General features: G+C 47.5%; 1 protein-coding gene across 2 annotated transcripts; it reads left to right on the top strand.

Annotated features, from left to right (window-relative positions):
• The first annotated feature begins 447 nt into the window (after positions 1 to 447).
• LOC138816363 (actin-related protein 5) lies at positions 448 to 15,172 on the top strand. 2 transcript variants are annotated; one of them, XR_011368626.1, is made up of 9 exons: positions 448 to 1,065; positions 2,268 to 2,497; positions 4,917 to 5,086; positions 5,601 to 5,818; positions 6,642 to 6,824; positions 8,579 to 8,698; positions 9,331 to 9,451; positions 11,386 to 11,518; positions 14,578 to 14,662. XR_011368626.1 is itself a non-coding variant. In XM_070006082.1 (9 exons), the coding sequence occupies exons 1-9, from the start codon at positions 697 to 699 to the stop codon at positions 14,833 to 14,835; spliced, it is 1,821 nt and encodes a 606-aa protein (XP_069862183.1). In that variant the 5' UTR covers positions 451 to 696; the 3' UTR covers positions 14,836 to 15,172. The 2 variants fall into 2 exon arrangements, 1 of the variants encoding a protein (XP_069862183.1); XM_070006082.1 differs by having other exon boundaries at positions 451 to 1,065; positions 9,312 to 9,451; positions 14,578 to 15,172.
• Positions 15,173 to 16,883: the final 1,711 nt, after the last annotated feature.

Raw genomic sequence — 16,883 nt, 5'->3', positions numbered from 1 at the left:
ATACCACATAAACAGAAAAAGTCAGAAGTGGTGTTGTGGCTCAAGTGGTAGAGTGCTAGCCTGGAGCAAAAGAAGCTCAGGGACAGTGCCCAGGCCCTGAGTTCAAGTCCCAAGACTGGCAAAAAATAAAATTAAAAAATATATAAATAAATGTATGTACATATAATCTATATATGCTGAAGGTGCACAAATACTAGGCGGCCAGCCTGATGAATTTCACAGAGAACGCATCTGCATAGTGAGCGGCCAAGCCAGGGAACAACACTAGAACAACGACGTACCCCCAGCGTTTGGCACCAAGTTTTTCTGGACAGGCCGAGGGAAACGCGAAGGGGCGGGGCGGTGGGGCACGTTCCCGGAAATGGGCGTGTCCATCAAAGAGGTGGTGTCAGGTTGGGCTCCACGAAGGGCGTGGCCTAACGGCGCTCCGGAGGGAGGCGGGGTTTCCTGGCCAGTAGTCCAATGAGAGCGAAGGAGCGTGGTTAAGCCGTTTGTTTGGGAGACAGGCAGTTTTCAGCTAGGACTTAAGGGGCTGAGAGGCCTCGAGTGCTGGCTAGGCCGCCAGGGGCGAGTGAGGTGAGGTGGCCAGCGCAGGTTGTAAGGTACTTCAGGGCTTCAGCCGCGCGGCGTCACGCCGCGGACGGGAACTCGCGGCGTCGGCGCGTACTGCGTGAGGGGCGGGGCCGGCGCGCCAAGATGGCTGCGAACGTGTTCTCGTTCCGCGACGCCCGCGCCGCGCCGGATCCCGTGCCCGAGGCCGCGCCCGTGGCGCCGGGGCCGCTGCCTCTGGTGCTGGACAACGGATCTTTCCAGGCCCGCGCCGGCTGGGCGTGCCCTGGGGGAGACCCGGGCCTGGAGCCGCGCCTGCAGTTCCGCGCGGTGTGCGCCCGCGGGCGGGGCGCGGCGCGGGGCGGGGCGGGCCCGCAGGTGGGCCACGCGCTGGGGAGCCTGGAGCCGCTGCGCTGGATGCTGCGCTCGCCCTTCGACCGCAACGTGCCCGTCAACCTGGAGCTGCAGGAGCTGCTGCTGGACTACAGCTTCCAGCACCTGGGCGTCTCCTCGCAGGTGAGGGCGCGGGGGGGCGGGGCGAGGGCGGTGGGCGGGGCGAGGGCGGTGGGCGGGGCGAGGGCGGGGCGCTGGCGGTGGGAGGGGCGGGGCGGCGAGGGCGGAGGGCGGGGCGAGGGCGGGGCGCTGGCGGTGGGGGAGGACGAGGTGGGCGGGGCGGTGGGCGGGGCAGACGTCCTAGCGGTCCTTCCGGGAACTCTGGCCCGAGGCCGCTTTTGAACTCTTGGTGTAGAAGGGCACATTCATTCATTCATTCGTTCGTTTGTTCACCAAGTTGCGTTTCGCATCCGCTACGTGCGGGTTTAGTCGGTTGGAATACATCTGTGAGCCTAGCCGTAAACGTCCGGTGGTTGAGGCGAAGGTATTCCAATAGGAGGAAGGGAGCTGCAGTTCTTCTATGAGATGTGCGCTTGCCTAAAGCGTTTGATTGAGGAAGGACTTGGAGAAAGCGAGTGAGGGACCGAGTGTGATCTGACCGTCATGGTAGGACAGCCACAGGGAAGGGGATTGTCTGGGACAGGTACTGCCTGCCAGGTGCCAGCGAGGTATAGACCTTGTAGGTTTTTGCCCTGTACATGAAATAGGGAGTGTTGCACTTCAGGTGTTGAGCAGAGTAATGTTGTGACTTGTCTCACCAGAGGGTCTCTACAGCTACTATGTGGAAAGGGAGCTGTCAGGGAAATAGGGGGCTGGTAAGAGGGTTGTTTTTTCCCCTCAATAACCTATGTGCTGGAGCTATCTTGAAGATAGAGTCATCACAATTTAGTAACAGTTTGGACGAGGCCTATTTAAATAGTCTTAAGTGGATCCTACTTTGATATTTTCCAACATGAAGTCCAAATCAGATGAGATAGATTTTTGTTGTTGTTGGTCATGGGGCATTAAACTCTGGGCCTGAACACTGTCAGTCAGCTCTTCAGCTCAAGGCTAGTGCTTTGAGCCACTGTGCCACTTCTGGTTTTCTGAGTGGTTTATTGGAGATAAGAGTCTGGGCTGGCTTTGAACCGTGATTCTGAGATCTCAGCCTTCTGAGTAGCTAGGATTACTACAGGTGTGAGCCAGCAGCGCCCACTGACATGGATGTTTTATAATTGCTTCTAAACAGGTTTTTAATTAGACCCCTAAAGCATATCTGCTCTGCAGTAAGAATTTGGGGGCTCTATCTATTGTTACTCAGAGTTTGTCCTTTTCTTTCAAAGTAGGGTTGTGTGGATCATCCCATCGTTTTGACTGAACCTGTGTGCAACCCTCTGTATTCACGCCAAATGATGTCGGAGCTCCTCTTTGAATGCTACAGGATTCCCAAGGTTGCCTATGGGATCGATGGCCTCTTCAGCTTTTACCACAATAGGCCAAAGAACTCAGCCTCCAGTGGGCTCATCATTTCATCTGGACACCAGTGTACTCACATTTTACCCATCTTGGAAGGAAGGTGAGCTGTTCCTGGGCATTTGAGGGTTATTTTGAGATGTTTTTGGTGCCTATTACACTTAGAGAGGAGGAAGCAGATAGTAGACTGCAGACTGGGGCTTAGCTCTGACCTGCATCACTGTGTAACTTTGAGTCAGTCTCTGCACTGGTTCTCTGGGTTCTCCTGGAGGGAGTTGGAGTAAATGGTCTCTTTTCTAAATCCATACTTCTAGAAGGTTATAATTCTACTGTATGGGGAGGTGGTTAATTCAGTGTCTGCAGCTAGTAGACAACTCAATAAAAATGTTTTGAATGAATCATTGGATACATTTAATTTATACCAGCTTTGCATTCTGTTGTATTTTGTATTTAAAAAAATTTTTTTTCACTGCTGGGGTTAAAATCAGAGCCTCATGCTTGATTTACCACTTGAACCATTCCCAATCTCCCTCTTTTTTTTTTTTTTTTTTTTGCCAGTCCTGGGCTTGAACTCTGGGTCTGGGCGCTGTCCCTCAGCTCTTCAGCTCAAGGCTAGTGCTCTACCACTTGAGCCACAGCGCCACTTCCAGATTTTTTTTTCTTTTTGCTTATGTGGTGCTGAGGAATCGAACCCAGGGCCTCATGTATGCAAGGCAAGCGCTCTACCACTGAGCCACCTTCCCAGCCCCCAGAGTTCTTTATGTAAGGAGAACATGCAAAAAATAAAGTAGCATGACTTTTTTTTTTGGTTAATCATGGAGCTTGAACGCTGGGCCTGGGCACTGTCCCTCATCAGTTCAGCTCAAGGTGAACACTCTACCACTTGAGCTACAACACCACTTATGGTTTTCTGGTGGTTTATTGGAGATAAGAATCTCATGGACTTTCCTGCCCAGGCTGGCTTTGAACCACAATCCTCTGATCTCAGCTTCCTGGGTAACTAGGAATATAGGTGTGAACCACTGGTGCCCGGCAGTAGCATGATTTTTATGTTGCATTGAGAGAAAATTATTTTTCCTGAAGACTCGGGAATTAGTTTGGAAAATATCCTGCTCTCTGCTGGCATCTCCTGGTGAGGTATGATGTAACATCAGCCTTTCCTTTCGTTTTTCCTTAGCTGTCCTTTCTTTTGCCCTGTCCTACCTTGTCCTGGAACTTGAACTCAGGACCTTGGTTGCTGCTCTTAAGCTCAAGTTTATGCTCTACCACTATGTCAGCATTCCAATATGCAGCACCTTCTTTTTTTTTGGGGGGGGGGTCCAGTTGTGGGGCCTGAACTCTGGGCCTGGGCGCTGTCCCTCAGCTCTTCAGCTCAAGGCTAGCGCTCTAGCGCTTGAGCCACAGCGCCTCTTCCGGCTTTTTTCTTTTTATGTGGTGCTGAGGAATCGAACCCAGGGCCTCAGGCATGCAAGGCAAGCGCTCTACCACTGAGCCACCTTACCAGCCCTGCAGCCCCTTCTTAGTGATCTGCTACTCCTACTTTCTCAAATTAAGAAAATAAACTTAGGCCAGGCACCTGTGGCTCATGCCTGTAATCCTAGCTACTCAGGAGGCTGAGCTCTGAGGACTGTGGTTCAAAGCCATCCCGGGCACAAAAGTCCATGAGACTCTTATCTCCAATAAACCACTAGAAAACCGGAAGTGGCGCTGTAGCTCAAGTGGTAGAGTGCTCGCCTTGAGCTGAAGAGTACAGGGACAGTACCCAGGCCTAGAGTTCAAGCCCCATGACGAACAAAAAAACCAAAAATAAAGCTAAAGAGAAAAGAAAATAAACTTAGAAGCCAGGCTGGTGTTGTACTGTAGTCCCCACTTCTTGGGAGCAAAGGCAGAGCTGTAGCATGGGCTACATAGGGAGACATTGTCACAAACCAACAAACCAGCCAGCTAGCCAAAAGAGAAAAGTTAACGCTGGTTTTCCACTTGGGTTCATATGAAAGGGATCTAGCCCATAGGAGATTACAGGAGGCTGGTTTGTGTGGAGTTACTCACTTGGATTGAACTAGTAGAAGTGGAGTGGAGCTTTTCAAATGTGGCCTGCACTAGAATCACTTGGGAAGCTTGTTAAGCTGCAGATTTCCAGGTCTACCCCAGACCAAATGGGCTCTGGAATGGGCTCATTTGACATTTTCCCCAGCTAATTCTAGGATAGTTGGTCTGAAGACTATGGTTTGAGAATTGCCGATTTTGGAATATGCGTTCTTTCTGTTGAACCTTGTTTCTTTCTGAAATCCTGGCTAGGAGTTAGATTGCCTTATGTCTGTCTAGATGTGGACTAGGAATTCCTTCCTGGCTAAGGGTTGGACCAAGGAAATTTTGGTGCCTTTCAGTTGTGGGGTTTTATGTCCCCCTGTTAGTCTGTTTCTTTGTCTAAATTAAACTCACCTGTTTCTCCCAACATGTTCCATAGCTTGTCCTCTATGCTGCCAGAATTTTCAGTGTTGTTTTCTGCTGCTTGATTATAGACTAGATGCCAAAAACTGCAAACGCATCAATCTTGGAGGAAGCCAGGCAGCTGGTTACCTCCAGCGACTCCTGCAGCTGAAGTACCCTGGGCACCTGGCAGCCATCACTCTCAGCCGCATGGAGGAGATCCTGCATGAGCACAGCTACATTGCTGAGGACTACGTGGAAGGTAGTGTGGGGATGGACTTGTGCCTGCAGCTTCAGGGTGTCCTGGGGCATTCCTTACATTGGTGCCAGTGTGGCTCTACTTGCTTACATGGCCTCAAATCTCCACCCCCCCCTTTTTATTAGCACCTCCTTCCCCTTTGTAGTATTCACTATCTAAAATTATTTAAAGAACTGATAACTTAGATTAAGAGTGTCTCTTCAAAAAGGTTGCTTTATAACTTCCCTCTAATACAGGTCTTGGAATTGTACAACATATTACAGCTTTTTCCTGAAGTTAAACATGTTTGTTTGTTTTGATACATACACATCATTGCTATGATTGAAAAGAAAGGTCTCATAAGCTTTTCTGCCTGGACTGGCCTCAAACCATGATTCTTCTATTTTCAGTGGCTTGAACCACTGGTACCTGGCTCAAAGGTTGAACATTTTTGAGAGAAAGCAGAACTTGTTAAAAAAGAAAGTTTTATTTTTGTTCTAACAGTTTGCATTTCCGGTTCCAAAATTGTTTCTTGAAGAATTGCAGAAGTGGCGGTGTCCTGATTATTATGAGAACAATGTCCACAAGATGCAGCTCCCATTCTCCAGCAAGCTCCTGGGCAGCACCCTGACGGCTGAGGAAAAGCAAGAGCGGCGGCAGCAGCAGCTGCGGAGGCTGCAGGAGCTCAATGCCCGGCGGCGGGAGGAGAAGCTGCAGCTAGATCAGGAGCGGCTGGACCGGCTGCTCTATGTACAGGTGACGGCATGTGCTGGAAGGTGACACCTCTGATTTCTCCAGTCAAAAATGTGTCATCTAGGGGCTGGGAAGGTGGCTCAGTGGTAGAGCGCTTGCCTTGCATGCATGAGGCCCTGGGTTTGATTACTCAGTACCACATAAACAGAAAAACAAAAGCTGGAAGTGGCACTGTGGCTCAAGTGGTAGAGCGCTGGCCTTGAGCTGAAGAGCTGAGGGACAGCGCCCAGGCCCAGAGTTCAGGCCCCATGACTGGACTCCCCCCCCCCCCCAAAAAAAAATGTCATCTATCTAAGTCACCTCTGGGATCCTCAAAATCGAGGTCAGAACTATAGGGCTGGAGGTATGGCGTGTGGTAGAGCTCTTGCCTAGCAAGTGTGATGCCCTGACCTTAAAACCCCACACCACAAAAAGAGAAAACTCAGAGAGATTAATAGTGTTGAGCCCAGTGTTACAGCAGGTGTTAAGTGTCGCATGCCTAGGGCAAAGTATACATCTGGATGGATTCTCACAGTGACACACACTTGTCTGGGGTCAGATCAGGGGACAGTATCATCATCATCTTCAGGCAGTAACTCCTTCCCCCACAAATGACAGCATTTCTGACATCTGTCACCATATCAAATGGTCCTGAAACCAGAATGTGATGCTAGCCTAGACAGCTGGAGAGGAAGGCTGGCATGTAGTTTTGGGAAAAGGTGCTGGGGAGTCCTGCGAACCCCTCGGCTGCACTTCCTTGTTTGGCTTTTAAGCCACTTCTCTTTCTTCCTGGTTTGTGATTGCACTGTTTGTCTTTGAGGGAGAATTCTGACTGCTCTGGTTTCAGGAACTTCTAGAGGATGGCCAAATGGATCAGTTTCACAAGGCTCTAATGGAGCTGAACATGGACTCCCCAGAAGAATTGCAGTCCTACCTACGAAAGCTCAGTTTGGCTGTGGAGCAAGCCAAGCAGAAAATCCCTCAGGCAGAGGTCAACCTCGAGGTGGATGTGGTGGACAACAAACCCGAGGTGATGAGGGCCTTGAGAGGGAGCACCCTTTAGAGGCCACAGAGTGGAGAAGGCAGCCATCCAAGGGGTTGAGAGCAAGTGTGAGAGGAGACAGGAGATGAGTGATGTTAGTAGGATCATAGTGGTGCAGATGGTGATGGCTCTGAAACTGTCCCACCGTTAGGTCTGGCCAGAAGACCTCACTCCTGGGAGGGGAGTGCACCCACCAGTAGGCTAGCAGGACCACTGATACCTGTTATGTGATGCTGCTTGAGCCTGGCCTGCTCCTTTGGGTTGAGTGTATTGTTTCATAGTTTGTCATACTCTCCCTTCCCCTTTTCACTCATGTTTTATTTGATGCACTGTAGCCGATCATTGGCTTCTTCCCTCCTTCCATTGTAATGTTCCCTAAGGACAGAACTTGTGCTTTGTACATGGTTTATGAATTTTTTGACAGCATCTAATAGATTTGCCCAGGGAGCTGGGGGTAGGGAGGAGGGAGGGGGATGGATTGAAAGAGCAGTCAGCAAAGAGAGAAGCCAGAAGATTGGGCAGCCTAACTTAGGATTTAAGATGCTGTCTCAACCTTGAGACAAAGAAGGTTGAAGGGTCAAGATAAAACACAAATGAGGGAGAGTGGAGAGTAAGAATCACAAGGTAGAGCTGTGTGCTTGTGGCTCAAACCTGTCCTAGATACTTAGGAGGCTGGGCAGGAAATTCTGAAACTTTTATCTCTAATAAACTACTCAGAAGAAGCTGGAAGTAGCACTATGGCTCAAAGTGGTAGAACACTAGCCTTGAGCAAAAGAGCTCAGGAACAACGCCTAGGCCCTGAATTCAGGCCCCACATCTGACCAAACCTACAGCTCCTGAGCCCTCCTTAGTGGGTGCCAGCATGCCCAGGTTTCACCTGGAGTCACTGTTGGCTAGCAAAAGCTGCTCAGTGAGGCTCCATGGATAGGAAGGGCTCTGCTTTCATGGAGCCTTCAGTTACCTGGGGTAGGGGACTGGAAGTTAAGCTCACTAGTGTTGGCATACATACTGTTAGTGCAGCCTTGAGTCACATGCTGTCAGGGACTGGAGGTTAAGCTTACTGGTGTTGGCATACACATTGTTATTTAGAGATGTGCGTAGCTTTCCTGATAGTCTAGCTCTTGAAGGACCCCCGTTGTCACACCCTGTTCCCCGTAATAGTGGGTGTGGGTGTGTCACTGGTCCAAGCCACCTGTCTCCCTAAGTCCTAACCTGCAGTTGGCATGACTAGAAGGCTTTAAAGAAGGCAGGGGTTGCTGGGCTCCAGTAGCTCACACTTGGAATTCTTGTTATTCAGGAGGCTGAGATCTGAGGATTGTGGGTTGAAGCCAGCCTGGGCAGAAAAGTGCATGAGACTCTTATCTCCATAAACTACTCAAAAAAAGCCAGAAGTAGCACTGTGGCCCAAGTGGCAGAGTGCTAGCCTTGAGCACAGAGAAGCTTAGGGACAGTGTCTAAACTGAGTTCAAGCTCCAGGACTGGAAAAGAAAAAAAAAAAAAGGCAGGAGTTGGTGAAGGTTATGTAAGAAGGAAAGGAAGGCAATACAAGCAGCCCATTCTTGCCTTTTTAGTCTTTTGTTTATGTGTGTTCTTTTTTTCAGTGGCTTAGGAAAGATTTACAGTTTTTATATAAGCTTTTGGAACATTGAGCAAGATCCTAATTCATTTTTGAGGACTGTGATCTGATAGAAGGGAGGGGCAGGGAGATTGGTTTTGTTTATTCAGTTGGCTTCTGCTTTTAGACCCCTGACCTGGAGCCCCTGGAGCCATCTCTGGAGGACGTGGACAGCATGAATGATTTCGAGCCCTTGTTCTCAGAGGAAGCATCTGAAGTGGAGAAGCCTGTTGCTGCCACTGTCCAGGTTTGGCTTCTGCTACCCAGACCATGAATGCACTTTGAACCTGTGGACATAAATGCCTGGCCAGGCTGTTTCTAACATCCTGGTTGTCTTTTCTAGAAGAGGGGTACCCATATATCCAGTATCAGCCAGAATTTCCTGATGCAGGAAGTCTAGTACCACAATCTAAGTGGCTGTTGCCCTGGCAGGAGTGTGTGGCCGAGTGACTGCAGTCTTGGGCTTGCAGACTGGCGTGTAGAGCTTTCTTTTATGTTGTGCTGGTGCCACTACACTTGGCCTCATTGGTGTCCATGTTTCTGTCATTGAGGCCTTCAGGGGGTGTTCCAGCTGAATAAGGACCTAGCCAGCCCTGGGTAGACATGCGCCACCACTCTCCATGAAGCTCCTGCCTCAGGGATGGGAGCAGGGCACCTGCAGTGTTAAAAGCTGGTTTGCTCCATGGTTGAACAAGGCTAGAGAACTGGATCAGGAAGTCAGGAGAGCTGGGGAGAGGCTGGACCTGCTCTCTGGTGTGAACACAGGGCAGAAACTACCCCTGCAATAGTGTAGGAAAGTGGCAAATGGGGTGAGTATCATTATGGTCTAAAAATATCTCTTAAACCTTGGGTTTTTAAAGCCCGTGTTTAACTTGGCAGCGTACCATCAGCTGTTTGTTGGGACAGAAAGAATTCGAGCTCCAGAAATTATTTTCCAGCCATCTCTCATTGGAGAAGAACAGGCGGGTGTGGCGGAGACTCTTCAGTACATTCTGGACAGGTAAGATGGTGACTCTCCCTGAGTTGGGGTTGAAAAATTTGGCCAAATCTGCCCAGCAGTTCTTTCCACTTATTTATCTGCTGTGCCCAGGTAGTCACTGTCTCTGTCACCAGGCCTGCATATAAGGGCTCTGCAGATGTTCTCTAGATGTGGGTGTACCGGTTTGTTGGAGGAGCTTTTAGAACTTCTCTGAAATTTGAACAGCATGGTCCCAGGGGCACTAGCTTTTTGTAAAGCTTCACATTATTAGAGACTAGTAGTTTTATTTATTCTTTATCTTTTAGACAGTGTTTTTATTATGTATCCCAGTCTGTCCTCAGACTTGCAATCCTGCCTCAGCCTCCCAGAGAACTGGGATTAAATGTGTGTGCCACCACACCTGGTAAGACTAATGATTTTAAGTCACTCTCAAAATACTGCAATGCTTATGAAAATGTTTTCTTTCCTGTGGCTATCTATTTATAGAAGAGTTTACATTTCTATAGGGACCTAACACACACACACACACTCACACTCACACACACACTTCCCTGGATGAGAGTGTTGTGATTCATGTTGGACAAGCAGGGATCATAATCAGTAGTGCTTGATGCCTTGGGTAGAATAGAGAAAGTGCACTTAGTTAAGGAAAATGTTTTTGTAGCTACTTTGAGCAGATCTAAAGTTTGTCTCATTAGTGGATAAGAAAATGATCAAACACTCTTAACAAATAACAAAAAGATATTAAAGATAAAATTCAGGTATAATTGGGGCCTTTAGTCCCAGCTACTTGAGGTGTTGAGGTGTGATCACTTGAGACCATGGGTGGAAGATCAGCCTGGGCAGCATAGTGAGGCTCCATCTCAAAAACAAACCAAAATAGTTGATTTGAAGGTATCTAGGGCAGAAAACTCCAACATTCCATCTCCAGTTAACTTAGCAAAATAGCTTAAGTGGTAGCACTCCATCCATGAGCGAGCAAGCAAGCCAAGTGAGAACACAAGACCTGAGTTCTAGCTTTGTTATTGATTTAGAAAAAATAAAAAATAAACCTAAACAACAAGCAGAAACAAAACAAAACTCAAGGCAAAAAAGGGCCAAGTAGAAAGATGAGCCCACAACTTGAGAGGAAGCAAATCTTCTAAGGTATAGAAGTGTTTATATTTTGATTGTGGTGATGGTTCTGGTTAGAAAACCAGAAAAGTTCTAGTCATATTAAGGAAATGACTAGAACATATTGGACAATTTGGATAATTGAACATTCAGATTGAGGTTTTGAGTATATAATCAGAAACATTGTACTGGCATTCTGTAGAGATACTAATAAAAATTGAGTTTTGGCTTCTTTCTGTTGGTCTTGGCGCTTGAACTCAGCCAGAGCACTGTCGCTGAGCTTTTTTGCTTAAGGCTAACACTCTACCACTTTTGAGCCATAGCTCAACTGGAGATAGAGTCTCACAGACTTTCATGCCCAGGATGGCTTCAAACCGTGATCCTCAGATCTCAGTCTGAGTCGCTAGGATGACAGATGTGAGCCAACAATACCTGACTATTTTTCTGTTACTACCAGGACTAGAATTTGGCCTTCCACTTACTTGGCTTTCTTGAATACAGTTGGTGCCCTGCCACTTGAATCACACCTCAAGCTAATCTTTTTGCTGCCTAGTCAAAGATGGAGTTTTTCAGACTTTCCTGACTTGTCTGACTGTAAACCACAATCCTTCAGATCTCAGCCTTCTAAGTAGCAGGATTACAAGTTGATTTTTTTTTTTTTTTTAACTTTTCAAATAGATTCAAAGAAGAGCTTCATTTCTATGTCTGCGCCTTCTAAGTAGCTAGGATTACAGGTTGATTTTTTTTTTTTTAACTTTTCAAGTAGAGTCAAAGAAGAGCTTCATTTCTATGTCTGCATTGTCTTCAATGAATATCAAGTTAGAGGGTCATTTCTCTCCTAGGTACCCGAAGGCTGTTCAAGAAACACTGGTCCAGAATATTTTCCTCACTGGTGGGAATGTGATGTATCCAGGGATGAAAGCCAGGATTGAAAAGGAACTGCTGGAGATGAGGCCTTTTCAGTCTTCTTTCCAGGTACTAGTTGTTCACTTAACTGTTTGAGAATAGCAGTCATTGATTTCTGATTGCAAAAGTAAAATGAAAAAGAAAAGATATTGTCAAATCCACTTAGAGATAACCATAATTGACATTTCTGTCTTTCTTTCTTTCTTTTTTGTTTTTTTGGGTCCTGTCATGGGGCCTGAACTCTGGGCCTGGGCGCTGTCCCTCAGCTCTTCAGCTCAAGGCTAGCGCTGTACCACTTGAGCCACAGCGCCACTTCCAGCTTTTTTCTTTTTGCTTATGTGGTGCTGAGGAATCGAACCCAGGGCCTCATTCATTCAAGGCAAGCACTCTACCGCTGAGCCACCTTCCCAGCCCCGACATTTCTGTCTTTCATAGTGACCTTTGATCTGCATTTTACATGTTTTATTAGTGTACATTGGTTGTCTAAGGGAGTTCTTTGTGACATTTCTACACATGTAAACAGTGTATCCTGATCAAACTCTTCTCTTTTATTACTCTACCTTACTTCCTCCTCCTCTTAAAAGAGTTTCAGTGTGTTTGAATATTATATTTTCATACATACAAACTACTTCAACCATATTTATTTTTATTCACCTTCATTAGCCCTGCCCTCTCCTGCTGGTGTTCATCCCTTCAACATAACTTATTTTCCTGATGTGTGTGTATTTGTGTGTGTACGTATGCATGCGTATGTGTGGACTGCAGTAAGGGGCTTTACTGTGGCATTTTAGATGTGCATATGTTTTGTTCAGAATAACCCTCTCAGCCAGGTGCCAGCAACTCACACATGTAATCCTAGTAAGGAGGCTGTGATCTGATGATTGTGGTTCCAAGCCAGCATCTGGAAAGTCTGTGAGACTCTACCTCCTAATAACCCCCTCTCTCCCCCAAAAGACAGAAGTGGAGTGGGGCTAAAGTGGTAAAACACCAGCCTTGAGTGAAAAAGCTAAGGGCAGCGCCCAGGCTCTGAGTTCAAGCCCAGTACCACTGCAAAAAGAGAAAAAAATAGTCCTCTTTATTGCTTTCTCTTTCCCCAGCCCTTTCATCATATAATTCATCGTATAATTTCCTCATATAATTCATCAATAATCATATTGATAGTCCTTATGCTGTCTTTATACAGAGTGCAGTGTATTTTGAAATCAGCTACCCTCCATCTTTCTTTTTCCCTCTCCCCTCCTCAGCCCCCTGAATACTCTCAATTACGATCATGCTTTATGTATATTTGTCTGTATACATTTGTAGATATTTATTATATTGTTGTGTATATATAGGTACGTGCCTGTGAATATGCATGTTCTTTTGTCTAGTGCCATGTTGTTAATGACGACAGTGGACACATTGGTCCCATCATGACTTTAGGGGGGAATGGTAACAGTTTTTCTTCATTTTAGCACAGTGACTCTAGGTTTGTTATGCCTTTTAAGTTTAGGAACATTCCTTCTTTTCTTTTCTTTTTTCTTTTGCCAGTCCTGAGGCTAGAACTCAGGGCCTGAGCACTGTCCTTGAGCTTCTTTTGCTTAAGGCTAGCAGTCTACCACTTGAGCACCGTCTACCACAGCGCCATTTCTGGCTTTTTCTGTGTATGTGGTACTGAGGAACCTGGGGCTTCATGCATGCTAGGCAGGCACTCTGCCACTAAGCCAAATTACCAGTCAGGACCATTCCTTCTATTCTCAGTTTTTTTTAGAGCTTTTATCATAAAAGGCTTTTTCTGTGTCATAAGCATGTAATTTTTGTCCTGTATATGTGATGTATTATATGTATTTATTTACATATGTTGAACTACCCTTGCATCCTCAGGATAAAGGTAACTTGATCATGGTACTTGATCCTTTTAAGAGGTCATTGATTTTTTGTTTGCAGGAATTTTAGTTTTTCCAAATTTTTGTGATCAGCTGTTTTCTGTCAATAAATACATTCCAGAGCATCCTTCTTTTGTTCCTTAAGTCCTAGGGATTGAACTCAGGGGCTCACACAAGTGCCATTCCCAGAGTTCTATTGCTTTTCATTTTTTTGCCAGTAGGGTCTTATGCTACTTTTACCTGGGCTGTCCTTTAACTCAGTCCTCCTATCTCAGCCTTCCAAGTGGCTGAGATTACACATGCATACCAGCACACCCACCTCTAAAACATCCTTTTTGTGGCTGTGTAAAATTCTATTACTTACCATAGATGTTACAATATTTCTTTTTGTTAAATATAATTTTATTTTTGTGTATTTGGTACTGAAGAATTGAACCCAGGCCCTCATGCATGCTAGGCAAACATGCTACCACTAAGCCACATTCCCGGCCCCACAATATTTCTTATTAGGAGTAATGGTAGTTACCATTTATTGGTTGCTTTATCAGGCAAATTACCAAGCACTGTATAGTCATTGTCTCCCTGGCATTTCCTAGGCCAGAATGGTGGGGCTGAAGGTGTGACTCAGTGGTAAAGCACTAGCATGTGTGAGACCCTGGGTTTCATCTGTAGCACCACAAAAAGGGCCGGGGCACAGGAGGGGGGGATCCCCTTTGCACAAGTTGTTATTCTCATAGGCTTATGTGTCTATTCTCCCTCCCTTTCTCCATCTGTTCCAGAAATTCTGAAACCTCTATTCCTGCTTGGAGTTCCTGTGGCTGTTGGAGGGAGGGAGGAGAGGAGGGAGGAAGGAGAGGTGACAGGAGTGGGAGGTGAGGAGGGATCCACACACAGGAGCCTGCTTGGAGCAGGATGGTTACTGTGGTGGTTAGGTCAGAGTAGTTGAGGGATCCTGTAGGTCTGCTGACCCCAGGCCCCATGTCCATGTTAGAAGCCTCCTTCTGTCACCCTCAGGTCACCCCTTTCTGAAAGTTCTGATTGACAGCACCTGGCACAGGGCAGAGCTGCTGGGCCCGTTGCTTAGGGAAGCCAGTGCTCTGTGCTGTGTCGTGGGGAGCGTGCAGCGACTGTCCTGCGCCATCTGGGATCTGGTTGGGGACTCTGTGTGTACTTCTGAGGATCGAAGGGAGGGGCTGTCACCGAGTCGCAGAACATCCATGGCAGGAGCCCAAGTGCGAGACCCCATTCCACTTCTTGTTTCAGGTTCAGCTCGCCTCGAACCCTGTGCTGGACGCCTGGTATGGTGCTCGGGAATGGGCCTTGGACCACTTAGAAGACAATGGAGCCTGGGTCACCAGGAAAGAATATGAGGAAAAGGGAGGAGAGTATCTCAAGGAACACTGTGCCTCCAACATCTACGTCCCCATCCGCCTGCCCAAGCAGGCCTCCCGCGCCTCGGAAGCCCCAGCGTCCAGCAGGGGCTCTGGGGGCAGTGGAAGTGGTCTAGGTGAGCAGGCCTAGCGGTGGAGCCTTGAGCCACAGCCTGCACACGCTGACAGTGTGAGGGGACAAGGCTGCATCTATTGAACACGTCCCAGGCACATTTGGCTGCAAACCGGATTTCTCCCAGGGAGAACAGAGACAAAGGGCGGCGGGGATCTTCAGCGTTCCATTTATCTGGACGGTTGCAGTGAGGAACTTTGGGTTGCCCCTGGCATCTGGGAACTGCGGATAGCCTGTGGCATCAGCTTCTGGCACTAGTAACTGAAGACAGGTGGAGGCCAGAGGCAGACAGAAGGCACAGACATCTCGCATTGCATTTGAAAGCCTTGAAAGAGATAAAAACAAAAACCCCAGATTTATCAGTGTGGCTATTTCTTTCTTTCTTTTTTTTTTTTTTGGTGGGGGGCGGTCCAGTCCTGGGCCTGAAGACTGGGCCTGGGTGCTGTCCCTCAGCTCTTCACCTCAAGGCTAGCGCTCTACCACTTGAGCCACAGCGCCACTTCCGGCTTTTTTTCTGCTTATGTGGTGCTGAGGAATCGAACCCAGGGCCTCATGCACGCAAGGCAAATGCTCTACCACTGAGCCACCTCCCCAACCCTATTTATTTCTTATTTTATGAGTACTTACCAGGGGGAGGTCTAGCATGTGCACTAAAAGGTAGTATTTAGCTCAGCATAGTGGTACACATCTGTAATACTAACACTTGGCAGTTGGAGGCAGGAGAATCCTGAGTTCCAAGATTCAATTCGGGCTTCATAGCAAGACCCAGTCTTTCAGAATGAAAGGTAACATTTATGCAGTCAAAGCTGTCATTCTTGTGGTCTTGGGAGCAAGAAATACTTCCTTCCTGTTATTTTCCCTTACAAGTAAGAGGAAGTCTCAGGCGCTGGCAGAGCACCTGGGCAAGTGAGCCTGGGCACTTCAGAGTCAAACAAGCAGTAAGTTGCCTGCCTGGGTCTGGGTTTGGCTGTGGAGTGGGGACAGGCCAAGAGGTGGAGTCTTGCGCTCTATAGTGTCATTACATCATAACCTTGTCATGACCTTGTGTGTTCCCTTCTTAGGGAAGCCTGACCTTTCCCTGCATACTACAACCAGCCCCAGATGGTCGGTTGTGCCCTGCAGCAGTTCATTGGGCTTGGAGTAGCACCAGCACCATGGCTTCCAGAACTGTGGACAAATACTGTTTTAGACTTTAGGTTATGATTGTTCGTTAGAGCCTCACTTAGACACAAGCCCCCTGGCCAGGTATGGGTGAATCTACAAGAAGGTGGGAAGTAGTTAAGCCTCCAAGGGAAAAGTAACTTGCCCACAGAATAGAGGGGTTCCTGTAATGACAGGACCAAGAAGACACACACAGGCTTACTCTGCATGTTTTAGCTGATGCAGAACAGGAACAGCCCCCAGCAGCCACATTCTAATGTAGATGCTTCATAAAAGTGGACGGTTCTTGTAGTATCTGTTCTGTGACTGGTTTGTTTCACTTAGCAGAATGTCCCCCAAGCTTATTCGTGTTGTTATGGATGGCATGGTTTCTAACAGAAGTGTCTGCCTTATTTCCTTTATCCATTTGCTTGCTAGTGGGCTGTAGGTAGCTCTGGGTGTTGGGAAATGCTGCAGGCCATGGTGCAGAGAGTACCTGACGACTGCATTTCCTGCTTCCCGTATGCACCCAGCGTGGGAGTGCTGTGTCTCAGAGTTTGAGCCTTCATGCTCAGTTCCAGAGCAACTGGCAATTTTCCAGTTTCACTAATTGTATAAATGTGTGTGTGTGTGTGTGTGTGTACACGCACGTGCATGTATAGTGCTGTAATAGACATAGATATGCAGATGTCTTTCTGGTAAACCGATTTATTCTCCTTCAGATATGTGCCCCAAAATTCTATGGCAGGGTCAAAGGGTAGGTCGGTTTTTAGTTTTGAGGAGCCTCTATACTGAGTTCCATAGTGGTTGTACTGGTTTTCATTCCCACCAACATTGTATGATGGTACCCAACATTTTTTCACCAGCATTTGTTGTTTTCTTTATGGCTGCCCTGACTGTGGTGTGATGGAATCTTGGGGTGCTTT

Source organism: Dipodomys merriami, unplaced genomic scaffold (assembly GCF_024711535.1).
Source record: "Dipodomys merriami isolate MVZ:Mamm:240054 unplaced genomic scaffold, mDipMer1.0.p SCAF_692, whole genome shotgun sequence".
NCBI lineage: Eukaryota > Metazoa > Chordata > Mammalia > Rodentia > Heteromyidae > Dipodomys > Dipodomys merriami.
Note: the sequence above shows the minus strand (reverse complement) of the source record. Positions and strands in the feature narration are given on the sequence as shown.